Genomic DNA, 16,680 nt, shown 5'->3' with positions numbered 1-16,680 from the left:
AGTTACTCTAGACCCACCCTATACACCGGAACCAAGACACCGCACGAATCTCAAAGCGAAACGACGGCGCGGGCGCACGGTGCACCGGGCTCACCTCACCTTGGGCCCGCCCCCACGTCCGCCGCCTCGGGCCTCGAACCCGCCTCAGCCCGCAGCCATCCACGACCCAAACCCAACCCACCACCATCGCCTGCCTCCGCGCTCTCCCCCTCGCCCGCGCGGGAAAACCATAAAAAACTGCGCCGCCGCCCAAACCGCCTCCTCCTCCTTCCCCCGCAAGCCTCTCCCCCTTCCCCCCCCCTCTCTCCCGCCGCCCTCGCGCTCCTCCATCGCCGATGCCTCGCCTCCGCTCGGGCGCGGACACCGCGAGTGCATCCGCGGGGGTCACACTTCCACCGTCGCCGTCGCCGCCGCCGCCGACGGAGATGGCGGGCGGGTCGTCGGCGGGGACTCCGTGGCCGTCCCCGTCCACCGCCCTCACCCTCGGCCTCGGCCTCGGCCCCCCCGCCGCCGACGGATCCCTCAAGTCCCCCGGCCTGGCGCCGCCGCCTCGCCGCAGCCTGCGCCTCGCCTCCGGGGCGGTGGCATCCGGCGTCGCGAGCCCGACCACTACCCCGGCGTCGTCCGCTCCTGCTGCGGGGGCCGATGGCGCTTCCTCCGGCTCTGGTTCCGCGTCGTCCGGGAGGAGGAAGGGGAGGGCACAAGCGATTCCTGCCCCCGTTGCTTCTCCGACCAGCGCTGGTGAGTTTGGGGGCGGCGGCGAAGTTAGGGTTTGGGGCGGCGGTAATCGTAGTGGTGAAGCGGCATTCATAAGCTTGCAATCGGGGTCTAGGGTTGCGAAACGGTCGATGGAGCTTGGTGTTCAAATGGGTGGGGAGATGGGTCTCGGATCGAATGGAGGTGGCGGGGCTGGAGGCCAGGTGCATGATGAAATGCCACACCGGAATGTGGATAGTTCGGGGAAGCGTCGTAAGATAGGGATGGAGATCCCATACGTCTCTGATTCAGAGAGTGACAATGATGATGACTGCATACTTCCAGGGGAGGATGGCAGTAGGATGCCGGTACAGTTATGCGCTGCTTCTGATTTGATTGAACTGAATCTGTTCACCATGAGCATGGGCAGGACAGATGAAGGGAGAATGGGTGATTCTGTGAAGACAGGTAAAAAGAAAGCTAGTGGAGTTACTATTCGAGAAAATGACATCCCCATTGACGAGCATGTGCACGGACAGAGTTCGGCAATTGGTGAGAGTATTGAGCTATTAGCATCTCCTATGCGAAGTGCATTAGGCGAAAACCATGCAGGTATGTATTCCACAGAAGAGGAGAGAAGGCAGAAGGCTAGGTATGATGTTAAAGGCAAAGGGAAGCTGTATTTGGGGAACGATGATTCTGGTGCTGGTACCGGGATTGGTAAGTTTAGTCCCGATAGTAAAGGAAAGGCTAAGATGGTTGTGGAAGAGAGTTCATTGTCTGTTAGCTCAGGTGCGGATCAAATGGATTTGAACTCAGTGATTTCTGAAGAGGTGCAGAGTTTCCCAGCAGATCATTGGGAACCACGTCGGAGAGAAAGGGCAAGACAGAGAGCTATTGAAATGGCTCCTAGGTTTGCATTCTTCAAAGCAGATGAAGATGGACATAGTGATGATGGTGATGATGATGATGACAATGCAGAAGAGTTGGAACCGGTTCCTGATCCTCAGGACTGGCCAGGTCCATTTTCAACTGCAATGAGGATCATTACTGACAGAGAAGCTAAACTGAGAGCTCGGGAGTTGAATTCTTCCAACTTGAACAAGTCTGCTAATAAGGTCATTTCGTGGATACCTTCCAAAGATAGGAAATCTCCACTGCGATCTGCTCCATCGCTTACTAGCTTGTGCTTGCAAACTCTTTCAAATAATGCTGAAGCTATCGAATCACTTGCTGGCATTCCAGATGAGCTAAAAAATAGACTCTTATCTAGTCTATGCCATTCTAGAAAGATGAATGTCCATCTTCTTGGTGAACTCATGTGTGATAATCCTGTGACAGTGCAACTCAGTGAGTGTTCATGGTTGAGTGAGGATGACTTTGAGACCATTTTTGGGAAATGCAGGACAGAAATCTTGCAGGTAATATTTTTTTTACTCTTTATAGCTAAATGCCGTGCGCTGATATGAATTAAAAACGAATTACATGTTGTAATTTTTGTAAAAAAATTGTGAGCTATTTCATTGAACACACCCTTAATATTTTTGTTACAGGGAGCACATGACAATTTTACATTCTAATAGTAAAGTTATCATTTATCCTACATATATATGTGAAAATTTTGTTACCATAGATTATTCCGTGATTAACTAGAATTTTAGAGGTTGAATAAGATATTAAAACATGTAGAAGCACCATTTCGTCCATGTGCCATGTCTCGATTTGTCGTTGAAAAACAAGTTGTTAAATTTGTCGGTTTTAGATTATGACCATAACAGTGTTTGGGTCTTAGGGTTGATCACTGATATTTTGTTAACTTTGCGGCCTTCTTATTTAAGTCACCTATTGAGGACTCATTTTCCCTCCCTTTTGCTCTTACTGAAGGTTTTGCAGCTTGACTTATCTGGGCGATGCATGCCTGACTACATGTTGCCTGCTACCTTAGCAAAGGTTCCTAACAGCATGCCATTATTGAAAAAAATATCTCTGAAGGGAAATTACCGTCTTTCTGATAGTGGGTTAGACACAATAATCTCTGCAGCCCCTTCTCTGAGTTCGCTAAATTTGTGCGAGTGTTCTCTTCTCACTTCAACTGGAATCGAGAATCTTGCTAACAAGTTGAGTTTAGTCCTTACGGAACTATATATTGATGACTGCTTAAACGTGGATGCCATGATGATTCTTCCTTCCTTACAAAAGATTAAGCATTTAGAGGTTTTATCAATGTCTGGCATACAATCTGTCAGCAATAAGTTTGTCAATGAGCTTATTCCTGTACACGGTTCAAATCTGAAGGAGTTGGCATTTGCTGGTTGCTTGTAAGTCTTCATGGCATTCTACTTAATTATGAGGAATATCTTCTTTATTGTATTATTACTTTATCAGCACTAGTTTTAGGTTACAACTTTCATCTCCCAAACTACACCATGAATCAGGTGCATACAAAACAAATTTTCCATATAAAGCATAAGTCCAGAGCTGATTCTAATGTAACTAGAAGGTCTACAATAGAGAAACAACAGTAATAAGACAATTATTTACCTCAATATCAGTACATGACAGCTGTCCTATGTGTTAATACAGCACCAATTTCCATCAGTAAAGGGGCTAGGGAAATGCTTATCCATCAATATAGGGCCAGCATTTTAAATGTGGATCTGTAACTTTTTATCTGATGAGAGTCCTGACCAAAATGAAACTATAACATGATATTGCAGGCTGCCAATAGCTTTGGTACCTTCTTGAAAGCCTTTTGACATCAATCCCTTAAATATTTATTTAATAATTGTATTCACTGGGGCACTGGCCTTATTGTTGTTATTTAAGTGTCACATTTGAGAGCATATTGTTAATAAGTTATTCTCTATATACTATAGGCCCTGTTTGTCACAATCATCTGATACCATAAATGTTTATACTCATAATATGACATATTATGCAGGTATAGATACATGATTTAGGGTGTAATTCTGACTACCTACGTTTGTGTCATCTATATGTAGGCAACTGACATCATCTTCCATTAAGACTATTGCGGGGAACTGCCCACAATTATCTTCATTGGACCTTCGCAACCTGAATAGATTGCGGGATTCAGCAATGAGACATCTTCGCAATGGTTGCCGGCTTATAAAAAAAATAAAGCTCCAAAGGAATACATTCAGGTATTTCTCTTCTGATGCTGTTTGGAGTGTTTTTATTCTTTAGCAGGATAATTTTGTTAGTATGTACATCCATGGCTTTATTTTTTTTAGATAATGATCATTGAATGAGTTTTATCTTTTCGACTAGTGTTCTACTTATCATCTTTTCAATAAGAATTTATTTCTTGGTATAGGGTGTCTTTTCAGTTTCTCTATGTAAAAAAAGGTTTTTAACCTTGTGAAAAGAAGCTGAATTTATCTCCCTTATTTTGCACACAATTACATATCCTGATTATACTGCTTGTGAAAGGAACCCACACTTTCCTTTGTTGGCTGGGACTGGGAGTCTAGCTGTCTAGGACAACCTGCTTGTTGGGTTGCTTCTGACCATACTCCCCAATTATGATGTTCATGTATCTGTTTGTTTTTACCTTGTAATTCCTTTTCTTTCTGTTACCAATTTTCAAATGAATTTCTCCTCTGTACTGTAAAGTCCTATAGCCTTATACGCTTTTCTGCCTGATTTTACTTACAGTTTGAGACAATTAATAACATAGTTGATGTGATGCGGATTACTTCATTCTTAATTATAATGCTGTCAAGATTCTATGTCCTACTGTAAACTCATTATTTATTGGAAATTCTGGTAGGATGTGATATTTGTAATCATGGTATTGGGGTCATTGTGTTTTGTTTGTTAGAATTGAGCTGCTACTTTTTTTTCTTTTGTAGATTAAGGAAACATTGAAATTACTATCTTGTCACAAAAAGTTGTTTTGTACTTTTCAAAGTCAACAATAGATAACTTTGACGGTTTGACCACCTATTTCTTTTGCATAAATAAAAAAAGTTTTACAGGTATAATATTATGAAAACTTTTGTTAACACAAACTTAGCCACTTCATTTCCATATGCCCATAACCTGCATTGTAAACAATAATTATGGCAAAAGTTAACTTGTTGACTGCACACATGCTAAAACAACATTCTTTTCTGATTGGAGGGAGTATAGAATACAAAGTTCAGTCTCAAAGAATCTCCTTGGTTTTTAGACCAGCAGGAATGGATCCCTCCTTAGCAATCTATAGTTCTATACAAGAGATGGTCAAAATCATATGGTAATATCCACATGTTTTTACAATTCCATAGTATTTGCCGTGTCAGCCTAACATATCAACACAGGTCAACACTGATGGATATTTTGGACCTTTATTTCATTTTAGCGTGACTCTTCATTAATACTTGGTACTCTTTTGTATTGATGAAGATGACACATGATTTTTGTGTAATGAGGTCGTGCAAAGTTGTTTCTGAGCTGTAATCATGTTGATTGTAATTGCAGTGATGAAGCTGTGTATCGGTTCTTGGAACAGTCTGGAGGATACCTAACTGAGTTATGCCTGAACAATGTTGAGAAGGTACTCTGCCCATTGTTCCATTTCTCTGCTTGGATGTGTGTGTGCCTGTCTCTGCGTTGTGTTGATTGGAATTAGGACATTGTATGGGTTCTTTTCATGCATTTCTTGGGATATGATGGTATACTTGAATTGACTCATTGAATTGCTGTACTGCAAAACTAATTGCTGAGTCACTGATGTTTAACTGCTGATGTATAATCATTTATTCCCTGGCTGTTAGCACATAATTGTTGACTTCTAATTTCTTATTTATTCATTTTAAATACTGTTGCGGCGTTGCCCTTGCCTCCATTTCCTATGCATTTGTTTGCTTCATGTAAACCTGTACCATTGGGTAGTTTTTCCTGCTTTCTTGGACTGTTGTATGATGCCTTATAAGTCTTGCACATATATATCTTATGCTTATAATAATATCTACTGCTTTTACTTTAGGCTGGAAATCTTACTGCTTATGCAATTGCTCGCAACTGTTCAACGCACTTGGAGGTTCTGGATCTTTCCTTTTGCCGTGAACTGACCAATGAAGCGTTGGGGCTGATTGTCGACAGCTGCTCATCATTGAGAATTCTCAAGCTATTTGGGTGTACCCAGGTATGATAACTTATTCACATATTAAGTACTAGGGCGTTAGTATATTCTTGAAACAAAATGTCAGGCGCTCTGCCTATTCAATGAAGTAGAGAGCAGAAAAACAGTAGTTTTTTTAGAAGAACAAGAGCAAGCAGAAACTACTGCTGTACTTGTACTAGTACCACACGCTATAGTGGCTGCTCATTGAGCCCATCTAGTGGATAGCCAAATACGCTACCTCTCTTAGATTCAAACCTTGCTGGATGAAATAACCTACTTGGGGTCCACTTTTGTGGTTCGTTTGGAGAAGTCCTATTGCACTCCTTTGCGTCATAATGTTTTTCTGCTATCCTTTAGTCTTGTGCATACCTACCAGGATTTTTCTTTCCTGGGCCACTACTAGGATGTTAGTATAAAGGCTCAGTTTTTTTTTGGTTCATGTTCTATGCTCGATCTTCTACTGCCAGCAGTTATGCAGAAAGAAACAAACCTCACTTAGGAGCTCGTATGGTTCATAGTTGACTAGGTAGTGTCATGAGCCATCAATTTCACATTTATTTTTATCTAACTTGATCTGTTCATGTTGCTTTCCAGATCACAGATGTTTTCCTGAAAGGCCACTCAAATTCGCTGGTTACAATTGTTGGGATAGAAGGGAATATACTGAAGCAAACGGGGAGTCTTTAGTTCCCATGATAACCTACATTAAACTAGCCATTCAGCTTAGTCATGATGTCGAAGCCCCTGAAGGTGGCTGTAGCTTCTGGCAGGGAATATTTTTGCAAGCCTACCCTGCTCTCTGCTGATATCAATTAGATGATCCTATAGAGGATTAGCATTCGAGTGTTTAACATTCGTTCATGTTATGAAAAATCCAACGTTACATTACCAAAGTACCAAACTATTGAAAGAAAGTGAACTGTATCATTTTGGTCACATTGCTTTTCAAATTCTACATGCTCTTGCAAGAGGTTGATGACCGATCAGCCCGTTAGCAAAACGAATCACCGAGTGTCAGGTGCAGCATGAAGCCGTTTTCTGGAGATGTTTTGCGTGGTAGAGGCCAGTATTCTGTTCCTGTAACGCATCGTAATTCGCGGATGCACCTGAGTAAAAGCTGTTGCCTTGTGTGCTACTGTTTCCACAAGCCTACCAACTCTTTGCCTGTTGCTTTTTATTATAAAGCGGCTTTTCTCCGTTGCTCTGCAACGTAAGCCAAAAAATGGAGCTCTTACGTTTTGAGCCAGCGCTTAATATTGTCCTCACATGCAGCACACACGTTTGGCACGATGTTATTCTCCTCTCCCCAACTTTTGACCATCGTCCTGTTTTCCTTCATTCTCCCTAGACGGAAAAATGTTCTCTAAGCAACAAATTCCAATGTCGCAGATAGTACGATGTTGTGATGGTATGAAAAAAACACGACCATTTTGTTGGCATTCCTCCGCTACGCCGTGCGCCATCATCGACAGTGCACTGCACACGCCGTGACGTGTGGGCGCTGCTGCACCCGCAGCGAGCCTTGCTCGCCATCCGTGCGATGCGCGCGTGAGCCCAACGTTCAAGGATACATTGGCTGGGGTGAGAGTTGGCTCGCGACAAACCGTGACTAGCTTTCTATCTCTGGCTGGCTACCTCACTTCTGCTTTTGTCCATTTGCACTTAGCTGCAGCGTGCAATGCGAGAGGCGTAGTACGTCGTCGGTTTCCTCTGCATGGTCGCACGCACCGGATGGATGCTCGATCGAAGTGGAGACCACTTCTTTTTTTGATATTTTTCAGATGCTATATGTTCTTATCCTCCCTGCTGTTGCAATTAGGGACGTCAGTTTCTTTGGAGTTTGGCGACTTGGAGGTTCATGTGGGTGCAAAGGGAGAGGGAGGTGAAAAATTTGAAGCGAAATAAGCCAAATCTATTTTTTTCAACCTTTTTTTTTTTGGTATGGCTGGTAGGTGTGCAGTGCCATGAGAGATATGGATGGAGATATTTGGATATGGAACTGTAAAACTTGAAAATGACTAAACTATTTTTTTACTCGTGTTCAGCAAAACTTGGGAAGGACTGAACTACTAGTGGTGCATTTCCTATCCTCTTGTAGAGGAAATTTTAATTTTATTAGTATTAACACGAAAATCAAGTAACTGTTCCTGAGGGAGGCATGCACAATGTGACTAATCACTAGGGATGGCAATCGGGCGCGACGGGCACGGGTAGTGCCTACCCATACCCATGCCCGTGAGATTATTTGTGCCCGTGGGTATACCCATTACTACATGACGGGTAAGGATGGTTGCCCATGCCCATTGCCCACGGGTGTCTTATTCCCGGAGGCGTGCCCGTTTACCCGCCACAACAAAAGCAGTGGAACAAAAAGTCTACAAGCTACTAAGTTCGAATCGAACTTAAAACATCAAATATTCTCCGCCTCGGTGTCGTGTCTCTCCTCTGGCAGCGATAGAGTAAGAGGAGAGAAATAATAAGGGAAATAAAAGGGAAACCATAGAAAACAAAGAACGTGGCTTATGTATTCTAGTGGATTTTGCTCCTAGCCTACATGTAAGTTAGATTTCGCGGGTAAACGGGCAAAGCGGGCATGGGTAGTGATTACCTATACCCATGCCCATTTACCCATCGGGCATAGCTTTTGACCCAATAAGATACCCATGGGTATAAAATGGAGAACAAACCCAACCTTAATAGGGTTTTTACCCGCGGGTAAACGGGCAAACGGGCACAATTGCCATCCCTACTAATCACTGGTGGAGAAACCCTTTGTAGTCCCGGTTTGTAACCCCCTTTAGTCCCGGTTTTCAAACCGGGAGTACAAATCCGGGACTAAAGATCGCTATCTTTAGTCCCGGGTGAAATAACCAGGACTAAAGATCGATCTTTAGTCCCGGTTGGTAACACCAACCGGGACTAAAGATGCCTCAGCCGGACCTTTTTTTTTTTTGCATGGCCCTGTTGCTGCATGGTTTATATATATATATATATAAACCATGCATATATATATATATATATATATATATATATATATATATATATATATATATATATATATATATATATATATATATATATATATATATATATATATATATATATATATATATATATATATATATGACCAAAATATATTTACATTATAGAAAATGTGTACACATGCATATAGAAACATATGTAGTCATGTATTAATTACAATCCATTATATTTCCTAGCTAGCTACGATTTCGACGTAGTAGTAGTACTCGCTGCTAGCTCAGAAGCTAAGGACCAGTGAATTGTGTTTCCGTCGTAGTAGAATTCACCCTTGGGATCAAGGATTTCTTCGTTGATGAATCCCATGAGTTGTTCTTGAACCGCCGCGATAAATTCCTTGTGTGTGGTCAGGTTATCCCTCGTGCGAATAAACTATATGAATGTATGAAATTGATTAGTAATTAAACAAGAAATCGTTACGTAATGAAATTTTGAATTTATTTGTACGTACATCGAGCTCTCTTGTGGTGATGATTTGGTCTGCAAGGCAGTGGCAATACTCGCACACGTAATAGCCGCACAAGTTAGTTCCCTGCTTTTGCTTTGCGCACTACAAATAAATGACAAACAACGAGAGATCTAATTAATATACACTTGTATGTATTTGAATCGGAGAAATATAAATGTAGAGCATGTGTACTCATAGGAAATTTGAACTTCCGCCTAAGTCTTTCTCTCCATTTGCCGCGGACCAAATGACGGAACCGATACCAAGCCCTACATGGAGTTTAAAGCTATGATTCGTAGTAGCAATTAACATAACAAGATTTTCTTAATTAACAGAGGAACTTATGACGGTACCTGTCTATAAGCTCGAGACGACGGCGAGATATGGCGGCGTCGGCGCGGGGATTTGCCCTAGGCAGTGACGGCGAAGGAGAGAGGCCGAGAGAGATCGATCGGCCGAAAACGTTAATTGTTGGTGGAGAAGACGAGGGCGCGCATCGGGAATATATATAGCCCTCGATCTTTAGTCCCGGTTGATGAGAACAACCGGGAGTAAAGATATCTTTACTCCCGGTTGTTGAGAACAACCGGGACTAAAGAAAAGATCTTTACTCCCGGTTGTTCTCAACAACCGGGACTAAAGATATCTTTAGTGCCGGTTGTTCTCATCAACCGGGAGTAAAGATCTTTTCCCGCTATTTCCAAATTCTTTTTAAACCCGGTTAGGGTTAAGAACCGGGACTAAAGATTATAGCACTGCATATTATTTTTGCTTACATATGTGTTTCTAAAATAGAAGTTAATGCATTAACATTATTTAAAGTACAAATATTAATGACAATTACTTCGAAAAATTATTTTTGTCTATAATAAATTAAGTGGATAAATCGTAATAAGCAAATATATGACTTAAAATGAATAAAAATTCCAATAATCATATATACTTAGCATATGAATGATATTATTAAATTGGTAAAAACTCTAATTAAGATATGTATGTACATACTGCATGATTTAAAATTAATAAAAATTGTAATCATCATATGTACTTAGCGTAGGAATTATATTAAATTAAATGTTAAAAACTCTAATTAACATATGTAAATGCCACATGCATGATTTAAACCTTTTAAAAATTCGAATAGTCATATATAAGTAGCATATGAAAGATAGTAAATTAAATTGTGAAAAACTCTAATTAACATCTGTAAATGCCACATGAATAATTTAATACTTTTAAAAATTTTCTAGTCAATTATAATTAGCATATGAATGATATTCAATTAAATGTAGCATATGAATGATAGTAAATTATGCCATACATCAATTGATTTATATGGATAATCAATACATCCAAAATAGTTTACATCATGTACACAATAATTACGGCATTACATCGGCGGTGACGGTTGACCGCACGTACTTTCTCCTCACTATTGTTCCCTCCTTGTGATCGCTGCGTGAGTAAGGGGTGTCTTCATTTGATAGGAGGATGCTAGGGTCAATCGTCACCGTGAAAGGGGGTTGCCCATCCAACTGATCGTAATCCTCGTCAGTCTTGTCCTCAACTCCGATGATTTTTCTTTTGCCTGGGAGAACCACTTGACGCTTAGGCTCGTCAGACCCTCTGCCCTTCTTTCCTTTGCTAGACATGTCCTTCACGAAAAAGACTTGCGTTACATCATTGGCAAAGACAAAAGGTTCGTCCGAGTATCCAACCTTGTTAAGGTCAACAGTTGTCATACCACTGTCATCAATCATTACGCCTCCACCAGTCAACCTAACCCATTGGCACCGGAACAGAGGAACCTTGAGAGGACCATAGTCAAGTTCCCATATATCCTCGATGGCACCGTAATACATGGCAGTTGTTCCATCGTGTCCCATGGCATCGACACGAACAACGCTGTTTTGGTTCGTGCTCTTCATGTCTTGGGCTCTCGTGTAGAATGTGTACCCATTGATCTCATATCCCTGGAATGTCGCAATCGACCCAGACGGTCACCTCGCCAGGAAGGCAAGTTGTTGGTTGATCGACTCGTTACCCATGAGATGTTGTCGTAGCCACGTGGGGAAAGTATCAATGTGATGCCGTGTAATCCATGCATCGGACTTACCGATGTTCCTGGCGCGAACTAGAGCCAAGTGCTCCTCGATGTAAGGAGCTACCAATGAAGAGTGTTGCAGAACAGTGAAATGGGCTTTACGGAATAAATTGTTGTCTACCATCATTATTGCTTTCCTTCCGAGAGTTCCCTTTCCCCGTAGTCTCCCTTCATGGCGTGATTCAGGTACCCCGATTGGGCGAAGGTCTTCGATAAATTCTACGCAAAATTCGATGACCTCCTCTGTTCCATAACCCTTGGCGATGCTTGCCTCTGGACGAGCATGGTTATGAACATACTTCTTCAGAACGCCCATGTACCTCTCGAAAGGAAACATGTTGTGTAGGTACACAGGCCCGAGAATAAGGATCTCTTTCACAAGGTGACAAAGCAGATGCGTCATTATATTGAAAAATGAAGGTGGAAATATCAACTCAAAACTGACGAGACATTGCACCACTTCATTCTGAAGGGCTTCTAATCTATCCGGATCGATGACCTTCTGCGAAATTGCGTTCATGAATGCACATAGCTTTGTTATTGTTGCCCGGACATTGTCTGGAAGGATACCCCTTATTACAACTGGTACCAGTTGTGTCATCAACACGTGACAGTCATGAGACTTTAGGTTTGTGAACTTCTTCTCCTTCGTGCTTATTATTCGCTTGATATTCGTGGAGTATCCAGACGGTACCTTTATGCTCTCCAAGCATTCAAACATACTTCCCTTCTCTGCCTTGCTAAGAGTGTAGCTGGCTGGACTCAAGTAATGGCTTCCTTTCTCCTTTGGTTCCGGGTGAAGGTCGCCGCGTTGTTCCATATGCTTCAGATCATTACGTGCTTCTAGTGTATCTTTCGACTTTCCGTATACACCTAGGAAGCCAAGAAGGTTTACGCAAAGGTTCTTAGTGAGGTGCATCACGTCGATTGCGTGGCGTATGTCCAAGAATTCCCAATATGGTAACTCCCAAAATATAGAGTTCTTTTTCCACATCGTCGCGTGACCATCTTCGCTCTCTATAGGCTGGCTTCCAGGCCCCTTTCCGAACACTACTTTAAGATCTTTAACCATAGCAAACACTGTTTTCCCGCTGCGATATTTAGGCTTCGTACGGTGGTGGGCCTTATGTTCGAAGTGCTTGCCTTTCTTCCGTACCGGGTGGTTTGCTGCAAGGAATCGACGATGACCCATCTATACAACCTTCCTACAGTGCTTAAGATACGTACTTTCTGTTTCATCCATACAGTGAGTGCAAGCCTTGTACCCCTTGTTGGACTGTCCGAATAGGTTGCTAAGTGCAGGCCAATCGTTGATGGTTACGAACAGCAGCGCTCGTAGGTTAAACTCCTCCTGTTTGTCCTCGTCCCACACGGGGACACCTTCCTTCTTCCACAACTGTTTAAGATCTTCGACCAGTGGTCTTAGGTACACATCGATGTCGTTACCAGGTTGCTTGGGGCCTTGAATAATAATCGGCATCATTATGTACTTCCTCTTCATGCATAGCCAGGGGGGGAGGTTGTAGATACACATCGTAACGGGCCAAGTGCTATGGCCGCTGCTCATCTCTCCAAAAGGATTCATGCCATCCGTACTCAAACCAAACCGTACGTTTCGTGTGTCCTTTCCAAATTCTTTAAATTTTCTGTCGATGTTTCGCCACTGCGAACCATCGGCGGGGTGTCTCAGCATCCTGTCCTGTTGACGCTCTTCAGCGTGCCATCGCAACATTCTAGCATTCCCCTTGTTCCTGAACAAACGCCTTAGCCGTGGTATTATAGGGAAATACCACATTACCTTAGCAGGTATTCTCTTCTTTGTTAGCTGCCCGTCAACTTCTTCTGGATCGTCTCGTCTAATCTTGTATCGTAGTGCTTTGCAAAAAGGGCATGCTTTTAGGTTCTCATACTCCTCACCGTGATATAGGATACAATCGTTCGGACATGCGTGAATCTTATGAACTTCCAGTCCTAACGGGCAGACTATCTTCTTAGCCTCGTACGTTGTCTCGGGCAATTTGTTTCCCCCCGGAAGAATGTTCTTGACGGGTTTCAATAAATCGCCAAATGCCTTGTCACTAACCCCATTTTTTGCCTTCCATTGCAAGAACTCCAGAGTGGTATCTAACTTTTTGTGCCCCTGCTCACAACCTGGGTACAACGAAGTTCTGTGGTTCTCCAACATCTTGTCCAATTTATGGGCCTCCTTTTCACTTTCGCAGTCCTCCCTGGCATCCTGCAACATCTGACCAAGATCATCCGCAACGTCGTTACCATCAGCAGCTATTTCCTCCTCGCCCGTTTGATTTTCTTCAAATCCAACATACTGAGCAAAGTCCGGAATATTGTCGTCTTCCACTTCATCTTCTTCCATTTCAACACCTTGCTCTCCGTGGGATGTCCAACAATTATAGCTTGGCATGAACCCCGACTCAAACAAGTGGAAATGAATAGTCCTGGATGCAGAATACTCCTTCTGATTCTTACACTTATTGCATGGACAACAAATAAAACCCCTTTACCTGTTAGCTTCGGCCACTCTCAAAAAATAGTGCACACCGTCAATAAACTCCTTAGACCGCCGGTCAGCGTACATCCATTGCCGATCCATCTATATGAGTCAAAAAAAAACCGTACATAAATAATTATTCTTACAATAATGACAGTCATACAATAATTATAAGATATCTTTATTCATACAAAAATCATAAAATATTACACCAAATAATTCTTAAAAACTATTTGTAAAGTTTTAAACTAATTTTAATGTGTTTTACTTCTTTTAATTTTCATTTTAGTTTTTTTTTCTATTATTTAAGATTAACTTTCACTAGAGTTTTCCTTCTCAACTATTTTATAAAACCTTATTTAGCAAATGAACTAAATTTCTATATATTCTTTCTTCCCCACACACATTTTCTCTCTCATCAACTTACAACTAAATTTTGGAGACAAAAAAGTGTGCAAAAACATAGGTGCAAATGTAGTATGACAAAAAAAAAACATTGGAGGATGAAGTTGCAAACCTTTTAGGCACCTCCGATTTGTATGTAATCACCAAAATAAATTCAATAAAAATTTTGGCATGACCTCCCCTCTTTTTTGAAGAAATTTTGAAGCTTGCTCGGGCAGCTGGAGGAGGAAGAAGACATATATATATATATATAGGGGTGGGACTTTAGTCTCGGTTGGTAGCACCAACCGGGGCTAAAGATCACCAGGATCTTTAGCCCCGGTTGGTAATACTAACCGGGACTAAAGTTACGATCTTTAGTCCCGGTTGGTACCAACCGGGACTAAAGATCCCGGGGGGCCTGACATGCCCTGACAGCATTCGAACCGGGACTAAAGATCAAATATGCCCGTTACCCTTTTGAACCGGGACTAAAGATCATCTTTAGCCCCGGTTTTTATTGCATCCGGGACTATTGTGGAAATCGGCCGACCGACGAAAGATGGTTTCTCCACCAGTGAATGGAATTAGTGTGTCCTAATTTTACACTGTTAATCCCAATATTTGTGTTCATAAAGTTGGCTTTGTGGCTTCACATATTAGAGTGCACCACATTGCGTGGACACGAATAAGTAATTTGCAGCCCTTAAATTTACTTGGATAACATCAAATTTGACTAGTAATAAACATGCACGGAGGATGACGGTATTAATAATTGAAGTGTCCGTGTTATTGTAACTGTCGCATGATGACCGTTAGATGGAAGTAATGCCAATATAGCCGTTCTTTGTCGGCTTCCGACAAACATTCTATTAGCAATATCACTTGAATATTTCTTCATTGTCTATATTATCCATGTACTATGATGGAGTTAACGACCATATATATGTACGATAGGAGGTTAAAAATACAATCATATATAACAAAGGAACTCAAAAACACAAATATTACATTTCCACACACAAACCATAATTTTATATGTCTAACAAAATAACAAATATGTTTTTTTAAAAAAATAGGAATCCTAGTATATCCTTCCATATATATCTGCTACCTACTTCCACACCCTTATCCATTAACGAGAACTCTTCTATACATACATGACAACGAAGTACTCCACCCTGTTGCTATTACCTCGGGGCATGACGACCATCGATGGATCGACGATATAACCCACGTCTCCACCGACGCCGAGCCGATCCGATCAACTGAAGAAGGCGTCGACATACCACATCACTTCATCGATGACTGGGCTTGCGAGACGACATCATCAGGACAAGAGACGCTCACTACTGGAGAATCAATCTTTTGCTGGGTCAGCTTAAAACCACAATACTCCCGTTCCGTATTGAAACTGGGATTAAAAATCATCTTTTGTCTTGGTTGAAAAAGCCCATCGCACTTTTACGATCTTTAGTCGCGGTTGGTGTTATCAACCGGGACTAAAGATGATTTTTAGTCCCGGTTCATAAATCGTCCCGCCCTACCAACCGGAATTAAATTTCAACGCGAGTATATAATCCCTAGCCCTTATCCTCTCCTTCTCGTGCGCAAACAATTTCTCCTACCTTTCCTTCTCTCTCTCCTCTCTTTCCTCCTTATCCTTTTCTCTCTTATCTTGAGCGAGCGGCACGCATGCATTTGCCGAGAGGAGCGGCAGCGGTGGCCTGCGCGGGAGCGAGCGGCGGTGGCCCCACGCGGCGGTGGCCTGCGCGCAGGAGCAGGCGGCGGCCCCGCGCGACGACGGCGCGGCGGTGGAGGCAGCGGGCGCTGGGAGGAGGCGGCGCGGATGGGAGGCGACCGGCGGCGGCGGGCAATCTGGAGGCGACGACTTTGTGATGATTCTGAGATGATATTGGGGATAATTTTGTGATGTAAATTTGTGGGTGATTTTTAGATGTTTTTTTTGAATTTGTGGATGATTTTTAAATGCTTATATAAAGTTGCAAATGAATCTGTGACGTCAATTTGTCAAGGATTTTGTTTGTGTGGATGATTTCGTTGTTGAGTTCGGTGCGAAATCAATATGAAAGTAGCAAAAAACAATAAAAGAAAAAAAGAAAGAGAAAGAGAAAGCTTCACATGGCGCTTTTATTTTTACTCCCGGTTGGTGACTCTAATCGAGACTAAAGATGACGATCTTTAGTCCCGGATTCTTCCTTCCCGTTTACAACCCGGGACTAAAAAGGGTTGCGAACCGGGAGAGATGTGGGGTTCTCTATCACATCCATGAATATATATATGGGCTGCACACATATACAAACATGCATGGAGCAGTCCAAGTCAGTCAAATAATATGAACAAAAAGC

The 16,680-nt window shown here is 42.4% G+C and overlaps 1 protein-coding gene across 1 annotated transcript; it reads left to right on the top strand.

Moving 5' to 3' along the window:
- The first annotated feature begins 198 nt into the window (after positions 1-198).
- On the top strand, positions 199-6,765 carry LOC4345759 (uncharacterized). Its single transcript, XM_015792925.1, has 6 exons — positions 199-2,117; positions 2,581-3,014; positions 3,699-3,860; positions 5,182-5,257; positions 5,690-5,848; positions 6,422-6,765. The coding sequence occupies exons 1-6, from the start codon at positions 336-338 to the stop codon at positions 6,512-6,514; spliced, it is 2,706 nt and encodes a 901-aa protein (XP_015648411.1). The 5' UTR covers positions 199-335; the 3' UTR covers positions 6,515-6,765.
- The last annotated feature ends 9,915 nt before the right edge of the window (positions 6,766-16,680 follow it).

Source organism: Oryza sativa, chromosome 8 (genome assembly GCF_034140825.1).
Source record: "Oryza sativa Japonica Group chromosome 8, ASM3414082v1".
Lineage (NCBI taxonomy): Eukaryota > Viridiplantae > Streptophyta > Magnoliopsida > Poales > Poaceae > Oryza > Oryza sativa.
This window is presented reverse-complemented; position numbering and strand designations above follow the sequence as displayed.